The 17,730-nt window shown below is 35.4% G+C and overlaps 3 protein-coding genes across 5 annotated transcripts; 2 read left to right on the forward strand and 1 right to left on the reverse strand.

Annotated features, from left to right (window-relative positions):
• Positions 955–7,066, forward strand: LOC18591384 (5'-nucleotidase domain-containing protein 4). Of its 2 annotated transcripts, XM_007017477.2 has the most exons (18): positions 956–1,447; positions 1,670–1,754; positions 2,299–2,618; positions 2,719–2,796; positions 2,920–3,140; positions 3,524–3,616; positions 3,798–3,881; positions 4,197–4,313; positions 4,435–4,537; positions 4,630–4,692; positions 4,857–4,910; positions 5,094–5,151; positions 5,264–5,340; positions 5,745–5,815; positions 6,141–6,201; positions 6,296–6,355; positions 6,442–6,504; positions 6,645–7,066. In XM_007017477.2, the coding sequence occupies exons 3-18, from the start codon at positions 2,328–2,330 to the stop codon at positions 6,765–6,767; spliced, it is 1,617 nt and encodes a 538-aa protein (XP_007017539.1). In that variant the 5' UTR covers positions 956–1,447; positions 1,670–1,754; positions 2,299–2,327; the 3' UTR covers positions 6,768–7,066. The 2 variants fall into 2 exon arrangements, with proteins under 2 accessions (XP_007017538.2, XP_007017539.1); XM_007017476.2 differs by lacking the exon at positions 1,670–1,754 and having other exon boundaries at positions 955–1,447.
• On the forward strand, positions 7,791–8,908 carry LOC18591385 (50S ribosomal protein L27). The gene is made up of 4 exons (XM_007017478.2): positions 7,791–7,907; positions 8,098–8,207; positions 8,311–8,435; positions 8,526–8,908. Exons 2-4 carry the CDS (start codon positions 8,123–8,125, stop codon positions 8,757–8,759), a joined length of 444 nt encoding a protein of 147 aa, XP_007017540.2. The 5' UTR covers positions 7,791–7,907; positions 8,098–8,122; the 3' UTR covers positions 8,760–8,908.
• Positions 9,226–15,060, reverse strand: LOC18591386 (probable LRR receptor-like serine/threonine-protein kinase At2g16250). Of its 2 annotated transcripts, XM_018126021.1 has the most exons (5): positions 14,412–15,048; positions 12,138–14,181; positions 11,751–11,879; positions 10,815–10,843; positions 9,226–10,300 (listed from the first exon to the last, which is right to left on the reverse strand). In XM_018126021.1, the coding sequence occupies exons 2-5, from the start codon at positions 14,111–14,113 to the stop codon at positions 9,699–9,701; spliced, it is 2,736 nt and encodes a 911-aa protein (XP_017981510.1). In that variant the 5' UTR covers positions 14,114–14,181; positions 14,412–15,048; the 3' UTR covers positions 9,226–9,698. The 2 variants fall into 2 exon arrangements, with proteins under 2 accessions (XP_017981510.1, XP_007017544.2); XM_007017482.2 differs by lacking the exons at positions 9,226–10,300; positions 10,815–10,843 and adding an exon at positions 11,236–11,435 and having other exon boundaries at positions 14,412–15,060.

Below are 17,730 nucleotides of genomic sequence, written 5' to 3' on the forward strand. Positions count from 1 at the left end.
GATTTTTATAGCAATTAAAATAAAATTTTGTTTTTTTATAATATAAATATTTAATAATTTTTAATATGAAAAGAGGTTATATGCAATACATTATAATATATAATATTTATACACTATCACTTAATCATAGTATGTTAATTTATAATTTAAAATAAAAATTTAAAATTTTTTAAAATTATAAATATTTATTTTTTTAAAAATTAATTTTTATATTTATGTATTAATAACATAATAATATTTAATTCACTAAACACTATAATGCCTCATTATGTTAATTTTCAAAATATTTATCTTCAAAATTTTAAGGTATAATATTACGTTAAATAAAAGTTATTATACTTTTGTTTTGATTAATAATTATTAATTAAAATATTATTTATTATTTTATATTTATGATAATATGTTGATAAATTATAATAAATATTGATGATGATATATAATGTTATATTTTCATCATTTACGTCAACTTTATATAATATTATATCAGTGTCATGTAAATTTTAAAATAATAAAATAAAAATATAAAAATTTGATTGATTATAATATAAAAATAAATAATTATTAAAAAAAATTTTGAATGTTACATCTAAGTTTATCAATACTTGAAAAATTTCATGTGAAGAAAACACGCTGAAATTGATGTATCTCCATTTATCTAAAGACGTTGGACAGGATTCGCTTAGGAAGGTCGCAACCCAACTGGGGAAGAAAGGCTTCTTTTTGTTGTTATGGTATCAGTCTCAGCGGAGCCAAAAGCGAAATAAATAAAAGGAAAATTCTTCAATAAAATCCCACCTCTAATGTACAAAAAAGAGAAAATAAAAACCATGCATAATTCACCACAAATCCTTCCCGCGTCAATAAGACGACAAAAGAAACAAGAAACGCATTACGAAACTTTTCATGATCCACCGAGCAAGTATTTAGGCCACGTGTCACTCCATCCTCTATCTTTTTTATTTTACTGCAACGTTTCATTTTTCCCCCGGGTGGCTGGGATCAGAAGAATTAATTCCCTCCCTTTTGCTCTGCCGTTCCTCTCTCCCAACATGGATAATTGGATTCCGATTCCGATTCCGATTCCAGATGGGAATAATCCTTCTTTTTCCTGTTTCCCAAACAACGGAATTAGTTCAATTTAATTGTTAGATGTCTGCTCCTCCACCTTCTCATCTTGTTGTGTCAGTTGTAACCTCATTGCCAACTTGTAACCGCACATTTCCAAATTTTTCATCATCAGAATCAGATTCTCTGTTTTCGCCATTTCCACTCAACTCCTTCGCTCTCTCCCCGAGATGCCTATTTAGTTCCACCATGCGAATTCCCAAGAAACCCGTTGCCTTTTGCCTCTCCCTCTTCTCCCCAGACTTTCCCGCTCCTTTTTCCTCCCGGATTCTTCGTCTCTCCCCCGGATTTCCCGTCAAAATTAAAGCTATCCACGCTGCAGGTTACTAGCTACTCTTTAATATCTGTCTATTTAGTTTCTTCTTTCTTTCTTTCTTTTGGTTGTTGCATTTAACATTTGCATTTGGAGTTCACTTTTTCTTTCTTTGTTTGGCTGTTGTGGTTGAGGTTATGGAATCTTTTTGTTTGGTTGGAGTTTGGGGATTAGAGTTAAAGTAATTTAGTTGGAATTGGATTAGTTTTGATTGAGAAATTGGATTTTTAGGTGTTACATGGAGCATATGTTGGAAGATTCTTAGGCTCGGAACATAACGTGGTGCACTGTGTGATCTTTTGATTTGACACCTAAGGTAAGATGTCAAGGTTTTTGTCTAATTGTCTCTAGGAAAATCTTACTCTTTGGTTTTTCTTGATTATTTCTTTTTTCCTTTTTTTTTTATGAGAAGGAAACAGTTGATTTTTCATAATTTGTAATAACTACTCTTAACTGTATAAATTAAGTAGTGAAAAGGAATTATTCAGTTTCAAGCCTCAGTTACATGGTGGTGTGTAGAACAAGTTGATATAAGTTATTCGGTTGTTGCGTTCTAAGATTTGTATTCTCACATGAATCTGGCTAAAATGTAAAGATGGCATTAGTTTTGAGTTGAAACATTTGATTGAATTTCAGTTACTTAGGCTTTCTATTTTCACAGTTAATCATCAAAATTAACAAAAAGTGCAGTTCTGCTCATTCTACATATAACACTGCAACTTATGTTCATTCTTCAGGGCATGACTTTTGTTGTTGTCACGAGACACATGTTGATAGATTAGAGTATTATTTAATGGGACTTCAGTTCTATTATTATTATTAATGCTAATCCTTTTTACTTCATGCTAAATTGAATTCAGGGGCTAATCAGTGGCACGCCCATTACTCAATGGACTATAGCCCTAGTACCAAGTTAGGTGACAAAGCATTGCAATCTCATCTCATGGACAACAGCAATGGTGGTGAGAATCCATGTGTATGGTCATCTCCCGAAGGAGGATGTAAAATTGACATAGGAAAACAGATTTTCTGCAACAGATCATTGAATATGAGGAATATTGTTGCGGTTGGCTTTGATATGGATTATACATTGGCACAATACAAACCTGAGACTTTTGAGTCCCTTGCATATGAAGGCACAACCAGAAAATTGGTCTATGATTTGGGCTATCCTCAAGAGGTTTGTCAACTTAATACAGTTTGTACATCATTTGTGGAAGAAAGCTGCCAAAATTTGAGTGATATGTAGAGGCATGCTGACAAGGATAAATCTTATGCAGTTACTGGCATGGACATTTGATTGGAAGTACATGGTTAGAGGCTTGGTTCTAGACAAAAAGAGAGGCAACATCTTAAAGGTTGGCTGAAATTGTATCTTTTAGGCTACCATTTCTCCCTAGCCAACTGGACTTAACATTTCTCTCTCTTGTTCATCTACTTTGCTTGAATATGATTTGTGTTGATAGCTTTGTCTTTTACAGATGGATCGGCATAAGTATGTGAAAGTTGCATACCATGGGTTCAGAGAGTTGTCCAAAGAAGATAAAGTTGGAACCTACGGCAATACACTCATACGAGATTCTTTTGATGAGCCAGATTATGCCCTTATTGATACACTCTTTTCACTAGCTGAAGCGTACTTGTTTGCTCAACTTGTTGATTTTAAGGACAATAATCCTGGAAAAGTTCCAGAGGGTGCTGAGTAAGAAATTTATTTGCTGCTTCTTCAAGATTTTTTATAACTTTTTTAGTCTCTATATCACAGTTTTCTTTCTACTCCTCTGTGGGACAAATATCCTACTATTTTTTTGAGAGTTGCAATAAACTAGGTTGCTATTTATTCCCCATTAGTGCAATTGGAAGTCATTGGTAATAGAAACATTTAAAAAAATTACATTAAGTTTGAAAGTAGCACATTCTGGTTGGAATTTTAACATGATCCAGATATTGAACATTAATATAATAAACATGGTCCATAGTTTGATGCTAAATTAAGATACGGAGGGTATTATTAGTTATTGAAATCTTAATTCCTTTGATCAGATTTTGAATATTAAGCAATGTCTATTATAAATGATTCTTCAGTTACTCTCGCATGTACAAAGATGTTCGGGCTGCTGTTGATTTGTGCCACCGGGATGGAACCTTAAAGCGAATGGTTGCAAAGGATCCTAAAAGGTAAATTGGAAAGATGTGGCCTTAATTTATAATTTAAGATTACAGCTAAGTTTAAGAATGGATGTAAATCTCTATTTAAATTCACAGGCAGCTTGCAAAATGGGGCTTTAATCTTGTTGAACATATTCTTAGCATGTATTTTGGACCTTTTTCAGTTAGTTGTTTCCCATTCCACTGTCAGGTATATCAACGAGGACACCTCAATAGTACCTATGCTCAAAATGCTAAGAGATTCTGGCCGTTCAACATTCTTGGTGACAAATAGGTATATGTCTTTCTGATTGCAAATGTTAATTGTTTAGGCATGAAAAGTATTTGTGATTCAATGCAAATTGTCTCTTCCTTTCTTCAAAGAAAATTTGCCCTAAGTTAGGAGGAAAAATTTGTTAGCAGTCTAAGAGGGTACAATACTGAAGATGGTTTTGCTTTCATTTTAAGTGATTATTCAGATTCTGTTTTTTGTTTAATTTTTTACTGAAAATGATGATATTCAGATGCAACTGTATGTTGCCATATCTGACTTCCATTTCCAAAAGGCTGTCTGAAACGATCAGTTAATCCTTGATTACATCTCTTGCAGCTTATGGGACTACACAAATATTGTAATGAATTTTCTCTGTGCATCCCGTACAATGGATGGTGGCAACAAATGCAATTTTGATTGGCTCCAATATTTTGATGTTGTCATCACTGGCAGGTCATCTTTTACCTAACTTCAACACGATTCTTGTATTACCCTTTGGTTTTTAATATCTATAGCACATTTTATGTGCTTTATCCTTTGCTTTCTGACCTTGAAGATGAAATCATCTGTACAGTGCCAAACCTGGCTTCTTCCATGACAACCGTGCCAATCTTTTTGAGGTTGAACCTGAGTCTGGAATGCTCCTCAATACTGACAATGGAACTCCTATGCCTCAGGTTGGGTTAAATATGCTAAATTTTTATTATGTAATCCGTCAGTAGTAAGATTTTGTCTAATGTTCATTTGGTAACTTATCTTTGGATAAAAGGTGGGAAATACTTCACCAAATGTGCAACCAAAGGGATTAAACAAAAGTTGTCGAGTCTTCCAGGTATTTGAGGATTATCTAATAAATAGTGGCGTTTTCTATACGAGTACACTTGAAATAAATTATGAGCTTTTACTTCCAGTGAGAGATTTACCTTGGACTATTTTAAGGATAGAAGTAAATATCATGAGATAACAGCTAATAATTTCATTTAACTTGTCCTTTAGGGAGGCAGTGTTGGTCATCTACATAAGTTGCTCTCCATAGAGTCAAGTTCACAGGTGATTTTTTGATGTGGTGAATCATTTATGAGTTGTTAATTTTATAAGCTGTTTTACTTAGATCATTGTAATCTTTGACTTGTTGAATTCAACAGTAAATACATAATTTTGTCCCTAAGTTAATAGGTAGCCTTTGTTTCAATGTTTTCTTTCATAATCTAATTAGTTTCATGCTTCTATTAGGTTCTTTATGTTGGGGATCATATCTATGGAGATATTTTGCGCAGCAAGAAGGTTCTTGGTATGTATTTCTATTTTCATTCCCTCATTACCTTACTGTAGGTTAAAAAAGTGGTCATTGTTGTTAACATTTGTTTCTTTTTGTTTTGGTCCTGTTATTTATCTATGATAAGGATGGAGAACGATGCTTGTTGTTCCAGAGCTTGAGAGGGAGGTTGAATTGCTTTGGGAATCAAGAAATATGCGGAAGGTGAGTTTTACATGTTGGATATGATGCTATGCTGACATATTGGTCATGGTATTCTAATTTTGTGTCATCTTGTTTTGATAATAGTTGTAAAATTTTAATTCATCAGTAAGAGCATGTTGGAATAACATTTGATGCCATAACTAGGATAAGACTCTAGTAATGAGCAGTTTGCATGCTGCTTTTCTCTTGATGATAATTTGTTATCATCACCTGTTTCTTTGGCACCATGTTTAGTGCTTTTTATTCTCAAATTAGTTTGAGGGAATTGTGCACAAACAATGTACTAGGTGTTGAAGATAATTGTTATACTTGAGTGTCGAGTCTATGAGAGCTCTAGCTACCTATCCTGATTGATCACTATTATTTTTATTTTCCTTACAACTAATACGAGTACTTTCATGCAGCAACTAAGGATGTTGAGGAATGAACGTGATCTCATTGAAGACCATATTCATCATATGAAATGGTCTCTCAAGTAAGTACATATTCTATCATTCAAAACTATGTTATTACTATTCTTTCCTGTATTTTGCACATGATGGATATGTGAAAAATAGATATCTTAATCCAGGATTTGATTTCTGTTGGAAATGTCATTGATTTTTTAATTTTTTTTCTATTTTTTTCTTATTAATTTCTACTTGATTGCATCAAATTATTAGTACCCCATTGCCTCCATGTGAAGACCACAATGAAGAATTTTCAGCTTTGCTTTAGTAATTTTTGTCTATTGTTATTTATTTTTTGCTTTGGTTCGTTTTTTCCCTTTTCTAACAAAGAGTAGCTTTCCTGTTTTTCAGGTTTGAAAGTCTTCACGATGATGAAAAGCAGAAGACGACTTCCGCTCTGCATGAACTGGAGGTTAGGGCATTATACCTTGACGTGTTTAATGTAATGCCAGATGGATGATTTGAAGCCTTCTCATGATTTTATTTTCAATGGTTTCCTTTAATAGTCTCAAAAAGATCAAGTGCGACTTGCTCATCAGCAGGCTCAACGGGAGTGTCACCAAAAGGTAGAGGAACTCATTTGCATTCAGTTGCCAAGGGGCCTAACGAGTTTGAGTACTAACCACGACTATTTTATTTATTCACAATACAGTTCCATAAGATCTGGGGACAACTCATGAAGACTGGCTATCAAAACTCCCGCTTTGCTCATCAAGTAAGGCTGAACCATCATCCCCGTGATACAGTTTAACAAGGATTTAACAAAACTGTCTAGTCTGTTGTATCATCGGTGCAGTATACTTATGCCATGAAATATCACTAGTAATTTCTCGTGTACATTTCGCATGTTTGCAGGTTGAGAGATTTGCCTGCCTTTACACCAGCCAAGTTTCCAACTTAAGCTTGTATTCCCCAGACAAATACTATAGACCAAGTGAAGATTTCATGCCACACGAATTCCATATTCTTCCCTTGTGAAATCTGTTCCCAGCCTGATAACTGGAGGTGTTGCATTTCAGAAAGAAGCAAAATAACTTTTCTTTAGGGATTTGAAGGTGTAAAAGAAAAGCCTCAACATCATCATTTTCTTCTTGTCCCTCAATCAATGGATTCAATGTAATTAGATTTGCTCAATTGTATTCTCACTTGACAGAAAAAAGATGCTTGTAGCCATCTATCCTTGATTGTAGATATCTCTTTGATTGTACACCAGACCTCACCCTGATCATGAAGTTCGAAAAATGGTTGCTTCCCTTTGGTGGAAAGTTCATAAATCACGAAGTGTCCATTAACTTTTCTATGCCCAGTCTCGTGTCTGGGTTTGGGCCTAAAATCTGTCATATTTTAGCCTTTGCAAGCTTTGATACCTGGGATGCGAAGTGAAACTTCCTGCCAGGAATCCTTTTGTGCGTAGCCACCATACTATTATCAAAGGATAAACAAATAAAATTACCTCACAAGACCAAGCATCCGCCTTGGAGCCATTGTACCCTTTCTTCTAAACCACCTCTGGAGATTTGGAAGCCTGTGGTTTAATTGTTCAGAGAGAGAGCTGAGAGATCAAAAGTCTGGAACTTCGAGATTACCACCATTTTGCTCTAATAAAAGGTTTCGTGTCTTTGCATCACTTTGTGCGACGCCGTTTTGGCGGCAGAAATGGAGAGTGGAGATGAGTTGGGAAAGTACGTGCGGCTGGTTCAGCTTGAAATGTACATTTAAGGACAGCCATATTGATCTTTGCTTGTAAAGTAATAGAAAGGGAGCACAAATGGGGGACCAAACTGGGGCAGAGGATTTCGATTCCTTAGGAAATGGGCAGGAAAGCAGAGGCACCCATTGGGATTTGGGGTAGAGGGTTTGCGGTATTATCTGATGCATTTGTACGTGGACTCAAATTGATGGGTTTGATCCAATCTTACGGCCCAATTTCATTTAGGCTGACTAAGCAGTTTTAGAGCTACATGTCGACCCGCCCAACTGAAGAAATTAGTCATTCAAATAAAAAATGAAAATTTTTTTTTTCTAGATTGGCAAGTAAAACCCTAAAACAACCAGAGAATTGCCTAATCCCTCGATTGATCAGTTGGGACGATTCAATTGTTTTGCATTTCAATACAGGTGTGACCCTTTATATCTATTTTAGATTCAAAAAATCCCTAGTATATACATTTCGATAGGTTTATGGTAGGCCGACTCAAGATTTTGCTTTTTCCTATATTTCTGATCCCATTTCTACTTCCTAATATCTGGCGAAGTCATCTGGCGTTCAAGTTAAGGGCGTAATTGTATTGATTTTTGTTTTTTTTAGGTTTGTATATTACGAATATATAGATATGTTTAACATTGCAAAAACATTCTGCAAAAGAGTAAGCGTGAAGGAGCTAGTAACCAGTGCTCCTGTATACGGCAGCATCACCGGTATTTTCAATTACCTTTTGAGATTAAGCTGTGTTTATTGTTGTGAATTGTGATTTATTCAGTGAACTGTTTTCATGGTGCTGTTTCTATTTTCCCCGCTTAGATGGGTCTTCCTCTGGCTTGAGCTTGATGTTTAAGCGTTGGGCTACTAAAAAAACTGCTGGATCAACGAAGAATGGAAGAGACTCAAAACCCAAGAATCTTGGGGTGAAGAAGTTCGGTGGCGAGGTCAGTGGATGATCCAGATTCAAGTACTTCTATTTTTAGTAGTAGTAGAATATGTTGTTTTGATTTGATTATGTTTACTTTGTTGTGCAGAGGGTGATTCCTGGGAACATTATAGTTCGACAGCGAGGAACACGGTTCCATCCTGGAAACTATGTTGGGATGGGGAAAGATCATACTCTCTATGCCCTGAAGGAAGGTTGTGTGAAATTCGAAACGCATAAGCTTAGTGGACGGAAATGGGTACATGTTGAACCTAAGGAAGGGCATGTCCTCCACCCTGTTTATGTAACTGCTGCTTCAGAAGAGCTGAAGACAGCCACATAAACTTGTAGCATTGTTGTTTGTGAAAGCAATCAAGTTGCATTTTATACTTTGTTTTTGCATGATATTCATGGATTTGAGAGTTAGAAATGAAAAGAACCTCGGGTTTTTCCACCCCATTTTTTGTTTATGACGTAATTATTGTTTCGGTTTCCTTTCTGTTATTGAACTCTTTTTCTTTTGCCTTTAGTGCATAGCATGGTTTTAGACTCTAGCATTCCACACCCATGAGAAAGATATCATGCTATAAGAACTCTGGAAAACTATAACTGTTCTTTTGTTTTAAGATCGAAGGCTCTTTCTGATAGGGTAGGAAGTGTTAGCCTTTCTAGTTGAGTGGCAGGCAGTTCAACTGAAGCAGTTATTGATAAACCCTTCTGGGGGATTCATCTTTGTTTTAACTTAAGTTACTGAGATGGGCAGTGTGTAATACAGCCACAGAATTATGTTGAGAATTTTCTGGGATGTCAAATATTTCCTTAACTAGATTAGAATTCTCAATCAAAAAAAAATGTTTCGAGGTACAGTTAATGTGTTTCTTGATTGCTACTAACAAGATGGAAACTTAACAATGCAGCAAGGAGTCCTAATCTTTTACAATTTTACATTACACTACATGTTAAGATATGTGAGAGAAAGTGCCAATTACAATGAAAAATTGCTGCTTGTTTTGACAGTAAGACTGCAAACAAGCTTTGAAATGTGAAAGAATCTCGCCGGACATGGTTGGTCTGCCGTCCCTTCTTCATGGCTGACTTTGGCCATTCTCGTTAGGCTTAGAGATGCATCAGTTCAACCAACTTGGTTCACCTGCTAGATATCCTTGCAAAATGGCTTTAGAACCCAATGGGTGCACAACTAAATACAGTTGGGATTCAATGGTTGAGCAAGCACTTAAACACAAGCCCCCCTAAAAATCATTAATAGAGAACTCTGTTTCGGCTAGTTCTCATCTAACCTCTCCATGTCTTGCATTTCCACTGGTTCAGGAAAAATTTCATTTGACAACCTTTTGTTTGAAGATGAGTGTTCAATTCCCCCACTGCCATGAGAACCTACTCTACTTGACTGCCTAAAACCACTAAAGCCCTCTCTGTTTGGGTGGCCTGCAATGGTGGCACTCTCAGATGAGCTCTGTCGCCAACTACCAAAGAAGGCAGCACTCCAAGATCTCCTAGATGAAGTTGTTCTCAGCCTTGCGGAACTGAAACTCTCCTCCCTTACGACTTTCAAAGGGTTTTCCAATGCTTTAAGAATATGTTTCATTGAGGGTCGTTTGGAAGGCTTTGGGTTAAGACATGACCTAGCCACAATTGCCATTGCCCACACCTCTTCCAATAGATCCTCATCTACTATCAAGGATGGATCCATGACTTTTGTCACCATTTCCTTTTCATATATACTAATGCAAGGCAAGATATGCTCGAGCCACTCCTTTGTAGATGCATCTTCTGCTTTAGCAATGCCAAGCTTGCCTGTTATAAGCTCAAGTAATACTTTCCCAAAACAGTACACGTCGTAAGCACAACTAGTCGAAGAAGAGCCTGCCCATTTCCAAAGAAATCTATAAGAATTATGATTTATTTTCTTTCCAACATATAAATGATGCAGAAAAAAGCTTATGAAGTGCTGTATGCTTTATATTTCAGAATCTCCCCTCTCCAACTACAGTTTTTGGAGACACTTGAAAGTAATTCACAGTCATGGGCAAATTCACTTCGTTTCAACAAAGGATATATTGGTGTAAAGAAATCTAAAGGTTCAGTAATGGAAACTAGTAATGGATATCATCCGCTAGCACACAAATACAACAGTAAAAGCGTGAATTATAACTGCTTAACATGCCAATCTAGTGGACCACTGCCTTTCAAAAAAAAAAATTTTCTAGTGGACCATTTCAACCAAGGCCGTTAGCTCCAGCTCTTCTAGGATAAGATTATAAATCAACGAAGTGAATCCGAACAGACTAGTTAATAATTACTATTAAATTTCACATGTTGACAAATGGTATATAAAGAATGAAGAATATCAATAAACATGAAATTGAATTTTACGTACCTGAACCTGAAGGGCCTGGCTCGGAGGTCCTGCACATCACCAAGAGCAAAATATATTATGGCTTTGAACAAAAATACAGTAAAAGAACTTGTCTCTTGCCAAGTAGTCTCTCATGCATATTATTTTAGATTTCATGAGGCATCAAAGTTCAAATATCAATGAAAAATACAAATAATCTATAAAGGGAACTAGTGCTGTGAAGAAAAAAGTGGGAAACTAAAGCTGTATCACCTGTGCTAAGCTATTTCATCCATTAACCAATTTCACCACTCTAATGCCCTTGGAAAGAATCTAAGTTTTATTGTTTGTGTTTCTATGTCAGGGTTGCCATTGTTATAATGGTTTAACAGTACTGTAACACAAATTGAAAACTAAATCTGTCAAATGTTTACATGCCCCAAACAATTGAAAGCAACAGAGCTGTCAAGGGCCATGCAACTCACCAAAGCTAGCAAGCCAATTACATTAATTATTAATAATATAACTAAAATATTATCTCAATAATAGGAGCAAATATATCTTATCAACACTAATACAAAATTTGAGCCAATTGCTGGGCCTGCTATTGCCTCCAATGTATTGGCCTGAAGTAGGCACAGCCTGAGCTGAAAGGTGGGCTGCCTGACAAGGAAATTCTGCTTTAGAATCAAAACCACTATTTACATCTAAGAAGATCAGCATACTAGTATATCCCAATTCTAGTAGATGTAAATTACCAGGCCATAGCCCTTCTAAATCAAATTAAATACGTCAAAAGCAGCATGCATAACAATATGATAGCTTGTAAATCTATTAAGTTATACCCGGATTAAAAGTTATACCTGGATTAATTCAAAAAACTCCAAAAATAAAAGGGGATATACAAACTACCATAATGCTTCTTGGCAAATAGACAGCTTGAAAATGGTAAAAAGGAGTAACTTTTATAATACTTACTGCGGCTTCCACAGCAACCTTGTGAGCATATTTTGTTGTGTATCCCCTTCCTGGCTATGAACTTCACTCAAGCTTCCAAGTCTCACTTCAAATTTATCATCAAGAAGGATACTGCTTGCTTGAATATCCCTTCAACCACCAAAAGTATAATTGCATTTAAGATTGATGCTATTGAAAAGGAAATCATAAAGCTAGTGAAAAGTTACAAATAATAATATGAGCAAGAATGCTAATTAAAATGGAGAAAGGGACAGCAATGAGTAGCTACTAGCATATAGATTCAGAGTTTACTACAGAAAATAAACATTTCGTGGTTACTAGCATCCAATACCAAGTATCGTTATGCTGAAAAGAGAATATAATAGCCAAAAGCATGTTGCAAGATACCTGTGAATAAGGGGAGGGTTACACTCATGGTGCAAGAAATATAGACCTTCAGCAGCTCCTGTAGCTACTTTCAACCTTGTAATCCAATCCAGGGACTGTAAACTATCATCCTCTGAGTTGGTTGCCCTGTAAAAGGAATTTGCCAAATCTCCATTTGGCATATATTTGTAGACCAAAAGCTTGTCAGTCTCATGCTCCAAGCAGTATCCCAAGAGAGGGACAAATCTCGTATGAGAAAGCTTTCTGAATAAATCCAATTCCATGATGTATGATTCCTTCTTGAAAGAAGTCAAATTGACCTTTTTGATGACCACAGGAATCCCACCTTCCAAGATACCACGGAAAAGGTCTCCTGAGTGGCCATGTTTAATAAGATTCGTCTCACTAAAATTACCAGTTGCTTGGAGCAACTGCTCATATGTATATGGATCCCCAGAACCAACTATGTTGGTGGGATCTTTTGGAAGCTGAGTACTATCTGCTTCTGGAACCGGCCCTGTATCTGCACTCCCTCTTTGATTTGTAATGCCCTTATCACACCGTCTCAAGAACAGCACTAGCACCAGAACCAAAATTACAATGAAGCCAAGTCCACCAAATAGTCCTGCCAAGATAAATATCCATCTTTTCCTGCTCTCTGAACCAGATTCTGATAGAGGTGGCGGCTGTATTGTGTCTGGTTCTCCAAAATTACCAAAACTTAGCCATCTTTCTGTATAAAACAGTCTACAATCATCCAGAGTTCTCTGCTTCAACATACCCTGAAGGCAATTCTTGTCAACAGTAGCATTTCTTTCCCTGTAGTCAACTACCTTGCCTTGAAAATAGTTACCAGATAGATCAATAAATTTGAACATAGCAAGTGAAAAATTCAAAGTTCCATATAATAAATTGTTTGACAGATTGAACACAGCAGCTGCAGCATCACTACCATTAGAATTAAGAACTTGTAGAGGACCCGTAAAATTATTACCCGATACATCAAGGAACCGCAAATTAGGCATAGACCAAAATGTAGCACTAAGAGTACCATCAAGTTTATTCCCACTCAAATCCACGAATTGCAAATTAACAAGACTAGAAAACAAATCAACTGGCAACTGTCCTTCTAACTCGTTGTCCCCAATCACCATCTTTTGTAAGCTTCTCAACCTCTTAAATTCCTTAGGCAACGACCCGTAAAAAGAATTCTTACTAAGATCAAGCTCAACCAACCTTGAAAGATTACCAAACTGAACAGGAATTGAACCAGAAAGATTATTATCCGAGACATTAAACACTTGAAGACGTTGTAAAGAACTTAAACCAGGTGGAATTGACCCAGATAAGTAATTTGAAGCAAGTTCAAGCCTTTCAATAAGAAAGCCAAAACTAGGAAGAATTGAACCAGTAAGCGAATTACTCGAAAGATCAAGAATTTTTAAATTCCTTAACTGTCCCAATGCAGCAGGAATTGAACCAGCATGACCATTATTAGAAAGATACAAAGAAGTGAGTCGACTCAAGTTACCGAGTGAACCAGGGATTGAACCAGAGACATTGCATGACCGGAGATCAAGAACCTCGAGATTAACCAACTGGTTTCCGAACCATTCCGGTATTGACCCCGGAAGCGGTAACCCGGAAGCATTGAAGGAAACTAGCCGGGTGAAATTAACCAAAGAATCTACATTGAACTGGGGATTGAGTCGTCCAAGTCGGGTTCTTCTTAAACCGGAAACAGTGATATTCAAGACGGTGCCGTTTTGGCAATGGACGCCGAGCCACGATGTGCAAGGGTCGGCCTTGATGGGCCATTCTCTGGCTCGGAGACCTAATGACGACCGGAGATCGAGCAATGCCCGCCGTTCGATGGGAGAACTTATCGAAACTTTCTGAGCTAGCCCGCACTGGATCAAGAACAAGATTAAAGCTAACAAGAAGATTGGTAGCACACTTCTTTGAGCTTCCATTGGTAATGTGAAACAGCTGTTCATGAAGTTCTATGGAGGTTCAGTCTCTGGCTCATTTTCTTCTTCTCCTTCTTCTTCTTTGAAATCAAAATCTTTACAAAAGAAGAGAAAAGAAACAACTATTAGTTTCTGATGTTGACCATTACCATTACCAACAAAGAGCTCTCTCTCTCTCTTTCTCTCTCTTTTACTACTCTGTACATTTCATGTACTTACTTGATTTACGGAAAATAAAATAAATGGGAAATTTTAAAATACCATTGGAGAATAATTTTTTTTCTTTTTTAAAGCTTGAATTTCCTTGTTCTTCGTAAATTCTTACCTCCAATCACGAGCTTTGATTCTGCATTCGATGTTGTTCCTTTGTTACCGCCGACCCCAAAATTAATAATTTAATTAATTAAAAAAAAACTAAATTGAACTTGCATGTGTTTCCAGTCCAACAAAACCAAACCAAACCAAAACAAAAACGTAAGATTTTAACGATAGTCTTGAAGTTTAAGCTACAAGGTTAGAAAGGGTTGTTGTTGCTGCCGCTGCTGTTTGTTTCTAGAGAAAAGAAGAATGAAAGATGGCACGGGCTTTTAAGAAAAGGGGGGACAGTGGTGACATTAATGAGAAAAAGGGTATTTTTCCAACCGCCGGGCCTTCTGCCAATACTGCGTCGCTTTCACTATCCACCGGAGCTATTTAATGAACCTGCCTTTTCAACAAACTGTAAAGATTCTAACGCCTTACTTATTACTACTTTTACTCAGACGACCCAGCCATGGGTTCAACCAGGGAGCTTCGGGGCGCGGTGGACTTTTATGCCTGGCTCCTTGACTTGGAAAACAAAGGCTGTGTCTTGGTCGCGAAAGCCAGCTCAGGTAAACAACAACAATACGAAAACAAGACTCCCTTTCATTTCATATCATTGCAGATTTCTTAATCAATCAAACAGTAACAAGGATACTAAGGGCATGTCGAAAGTTTTTTCTTTTTTCTTTCTCTTTTTTTTCCTAAAGTTTTGATTTTTCCTTCTTTTCTTGGAACCCACCCCTCCATTCCCAAGTTGTCTTTTTTTGATAAAGTTTGGTCCCTTGGGACCAACTTGAGCAAACACTTGCTTCATGTTCATTTTTGGGTTTTCTGTTCGGTTGATGAAACGATCCATCCATAGTCTCTTCACTCTTTTCCATGGATTGAATAGTCGAGCATGCCATTGCACTTGGAATGAAAGCTTTTCCATCAACTGTTGTTAATCTGTCCAAACATTAATTTATTAACAAAATTTACCATATACAAAAGCATTCGTGTTATTATTAAGTAATATTTTAATTTTATACCGAATCGGTAAAAAACCTTATAAAATATATAAATGTAAACATTACATATTTTGTTAAATTAATTTTTTTAAAAAAATCGTGACTTACCTTTTATTCATATGCAAAAATCATTTAAGAAATGAAATTTACATATAAAAAATTTATTTAAACTCTAATATCACGAGAAAAAAAGTTAACAAAGGTTAAAACATGATTATAAAAAAATAATAATTCCCTTATCGCAAGTTTTGAGTTCTTATTCAATGAATTGAATCAAATTTAAATCAAATCATTTCAAATTATTTGATGGTCTACGTCAAGTCATCTAATTTTTTTTCTTTTTCTCTTTGTATTATCTCAATAATCATTGAATTTTGCATGTAAACTATGGAGAAAACTTCAAATGTATCTATTTGGAATTTTTTTTACATCATTAGGAATATTATTATGCATGGGAAAAGAAATTGTAGGCATCGAGGGACTATTGGGAGTCAAACCAAATTAAGTTTGCTATTTGGTCAAACGTCTTAATCTAAGAAGCACCTTTCCATCCAACGATAACGAGACGGGAGTGCTGTCAAGGCCTACACTGACCGAAATGGCAAAAAGGAAATTAAAGTATAAATAAAAATAAAAAGATAGTGACTGACGTGGCAATTTCCAACGCGGATACCCAGGTGGACCCAGACAGCCAACGCGTTTATATCATTTTCTTCCCACTTGGAAAACCTTTTTTTTTTCTTTATTTGGTTTTGTTTTTTTTGGACTTTATTATCTATTTATTCTTAGCTTTATCTTTAAAGAAGACAATTCATTAGCTCACGTGTAACATCATTTCTAACAGTTCAAGATTTTTTGAGTAAAAGCCATGATTGGATTTATAATTATAATATAACATTAAAAAAATCATCAAAATCGAATAATTTATTAAAAAAATATTAATTATTTTTACATATAATATTTAATTTTTTTGAATTATTTACAAAAATGTAATTTTTTTTATTTTTTATTTTATATAATCAAATTATTATATTATTATTGTAATTTAAATAAATTATTTATTATTTTTATATCACGTGATATCGATATAAAAAATAATATATAAATATATTATCATACTATATTATCATTATTAAGACATGTTAATATCGTGTGATATAAATTGATAATTGATATTTTTAATAGTAATTAATCAATTATTATAAGAAAATTATTTAATTTAAAATAAAAATATAAAAATTAAATTAAACATAATTAATTTAGAAAAAAAATTTAAGTGTTATGTTTTTATTTATTTTAAAATTAGTTACGTGTAAATAAAAATTATATAAATTTGCAAGCAAATGAATTAAATTAAGAACCTTATTTCTTATAAATGATAGGGACATGACATGATCGATTTGCACAAGAAAATTCTTAGAAAATTGGTAGAATGAAGAAATATAAAATAGAAAAGAAAAATAAATGAAAATTACGTGTCCAAATGTCACTGACATTGAAATGAAAAATGAACAAAGCTACGTGTCCAACTTGGCTACTAGGAAGATGTCGGCTGGCCTGCGACTACTTAGCAACGACCAAAGAAGACTAAAAGCTTCTGCTGTCTCATCACAGTGTCGACGTGGCACTATCGGACTAGCTCAAAAGTTTTGTCGTAGCAGCCACGAAGATGAAGAAGGCCACCTTGACTTGGTCTCACCCAAAAGTTTGAGACAAATCGGATAACTACATAATTAAATATGCGGGTACTGCTTTAAAAAGTATACTTTAATCTTCTCTTTATCAAAATTCTCCTTGTGGTTAATAAAAAATAAAAAAAATGTTTAACTTCAAGGACTGGGACATGGCTTGAAAGGCCAGTCCACAACCAGCCAAACCCAAGTCCATGATTGAAGATTAAACATAACCATACGGCGTCGTATGCAAAGCAGTGAGTTCAGTTTCATGACCGAATGCGGTTTTAGCTTTTTTTCAATGATTGAGCAGCTTCGTCTAAGAGATTAACAACTAAAACAAAAGTTCAGAACGAAGTGGAATTGGCTATGGCAAGAAGCTCTAGGGTATTAGATTAGAAAGAGCATATTCCTTCATAAGAACCAAAAACATTGTATGGAATTGCTGCAAAAACAAAGCAGATTGCTCGGATTTTCTTTCTTCAGTCGTCAGGTTTAGGAAGCTAAGGGGATAATTAATTCTTGGTAGGCGAAGGCCCGAATTGGTTCGTTTGGAAATGAAATTTGCAGTGGAATGACTTAAAGTAATGGGCTATGGCTCGATAGGGTTTGGAGAGTGTCACCTGTGGTTACGCTAGGATAAACTGAATGGGAAATTGGG

The sequence above is a fragment of the Theobroma cacao genome, chromosome 8, assembly GCF_000208745.1.
Source record: "Theobroma cacao cultivar B97-61/B2 chromosome 8, Criollo_cocoa_genome_V2, whole genome shotgun sequence".
Classification (NCBI taxonomy): Eukaryota; Viridiplantae; Streptophyta; class Magnoliopsida; order Malvales; family Malvaceae; genus Theobroma; species Theobroma cacao.

Coding starts and splice junctions, on each gene's coding strand:
- LOC18591385 (XM_007017478.2), top strand. CDS start 8,123: ATGTTTAACATTGCAAAAACATTCTGCAAAAGAGTAAGCGTGAAGGAG. Junction 8,208..8,310: donor TGTATACGGCAGCATCACCG/GTATTTTCAATT, acceptor TTCCCCGCTTAG/ATGGGTCTTCCTCTGGCTTG. Junction 8,436..8,525: donor TGAAGAAGTTCGGTGGCGAG/GTCAGTGGATGA, acceptor TTTGTTGTGCAG/AGGGTGATTCCTGGGAACAT.
- LOC18591386 (XM_018126021.1), bottom strand. CDS start 14,113: ATGAACAGCTGTTTCACATTACCAATGGAAGCTCAAAGAAGTGTGCTA. Junction 11,880..12,137: donor AACCCTCCCCTTATTCACAG/GTATCTTGCAAC, acceptor TGGTGGTTGAAG/GGATATTCAAGCAAGCAGTA. Junction 10,301..10,814: donor GCCAGGCCCTTCAGGTTCAG/GTACGTAAAATT, acceptor GGAAATGGGCAG/GCTCTTCTTCGACTAGTTGT.
- LOC18591384 (XM_007017476.2), top strand. CDS start 1,150: ATGTCTGCTCCTCCACCTTCTCATCTTGTTGTGTCAGTTGTAACCTCA. Junction 2,619..2,718: donor ATTTGGGCTATCCTCAAGAG/GTTTGTCAACTT, acceptor AATCTTATGCAG/TTACTGGCATGGACATTTGA. Junction 5,152..5,263: donor GCGCAGCAAGAAGGTTCTTG/GTATGTATTTCT, acceptor ATCTATGATAAG/GATGGAGAACGATGCTTGTT.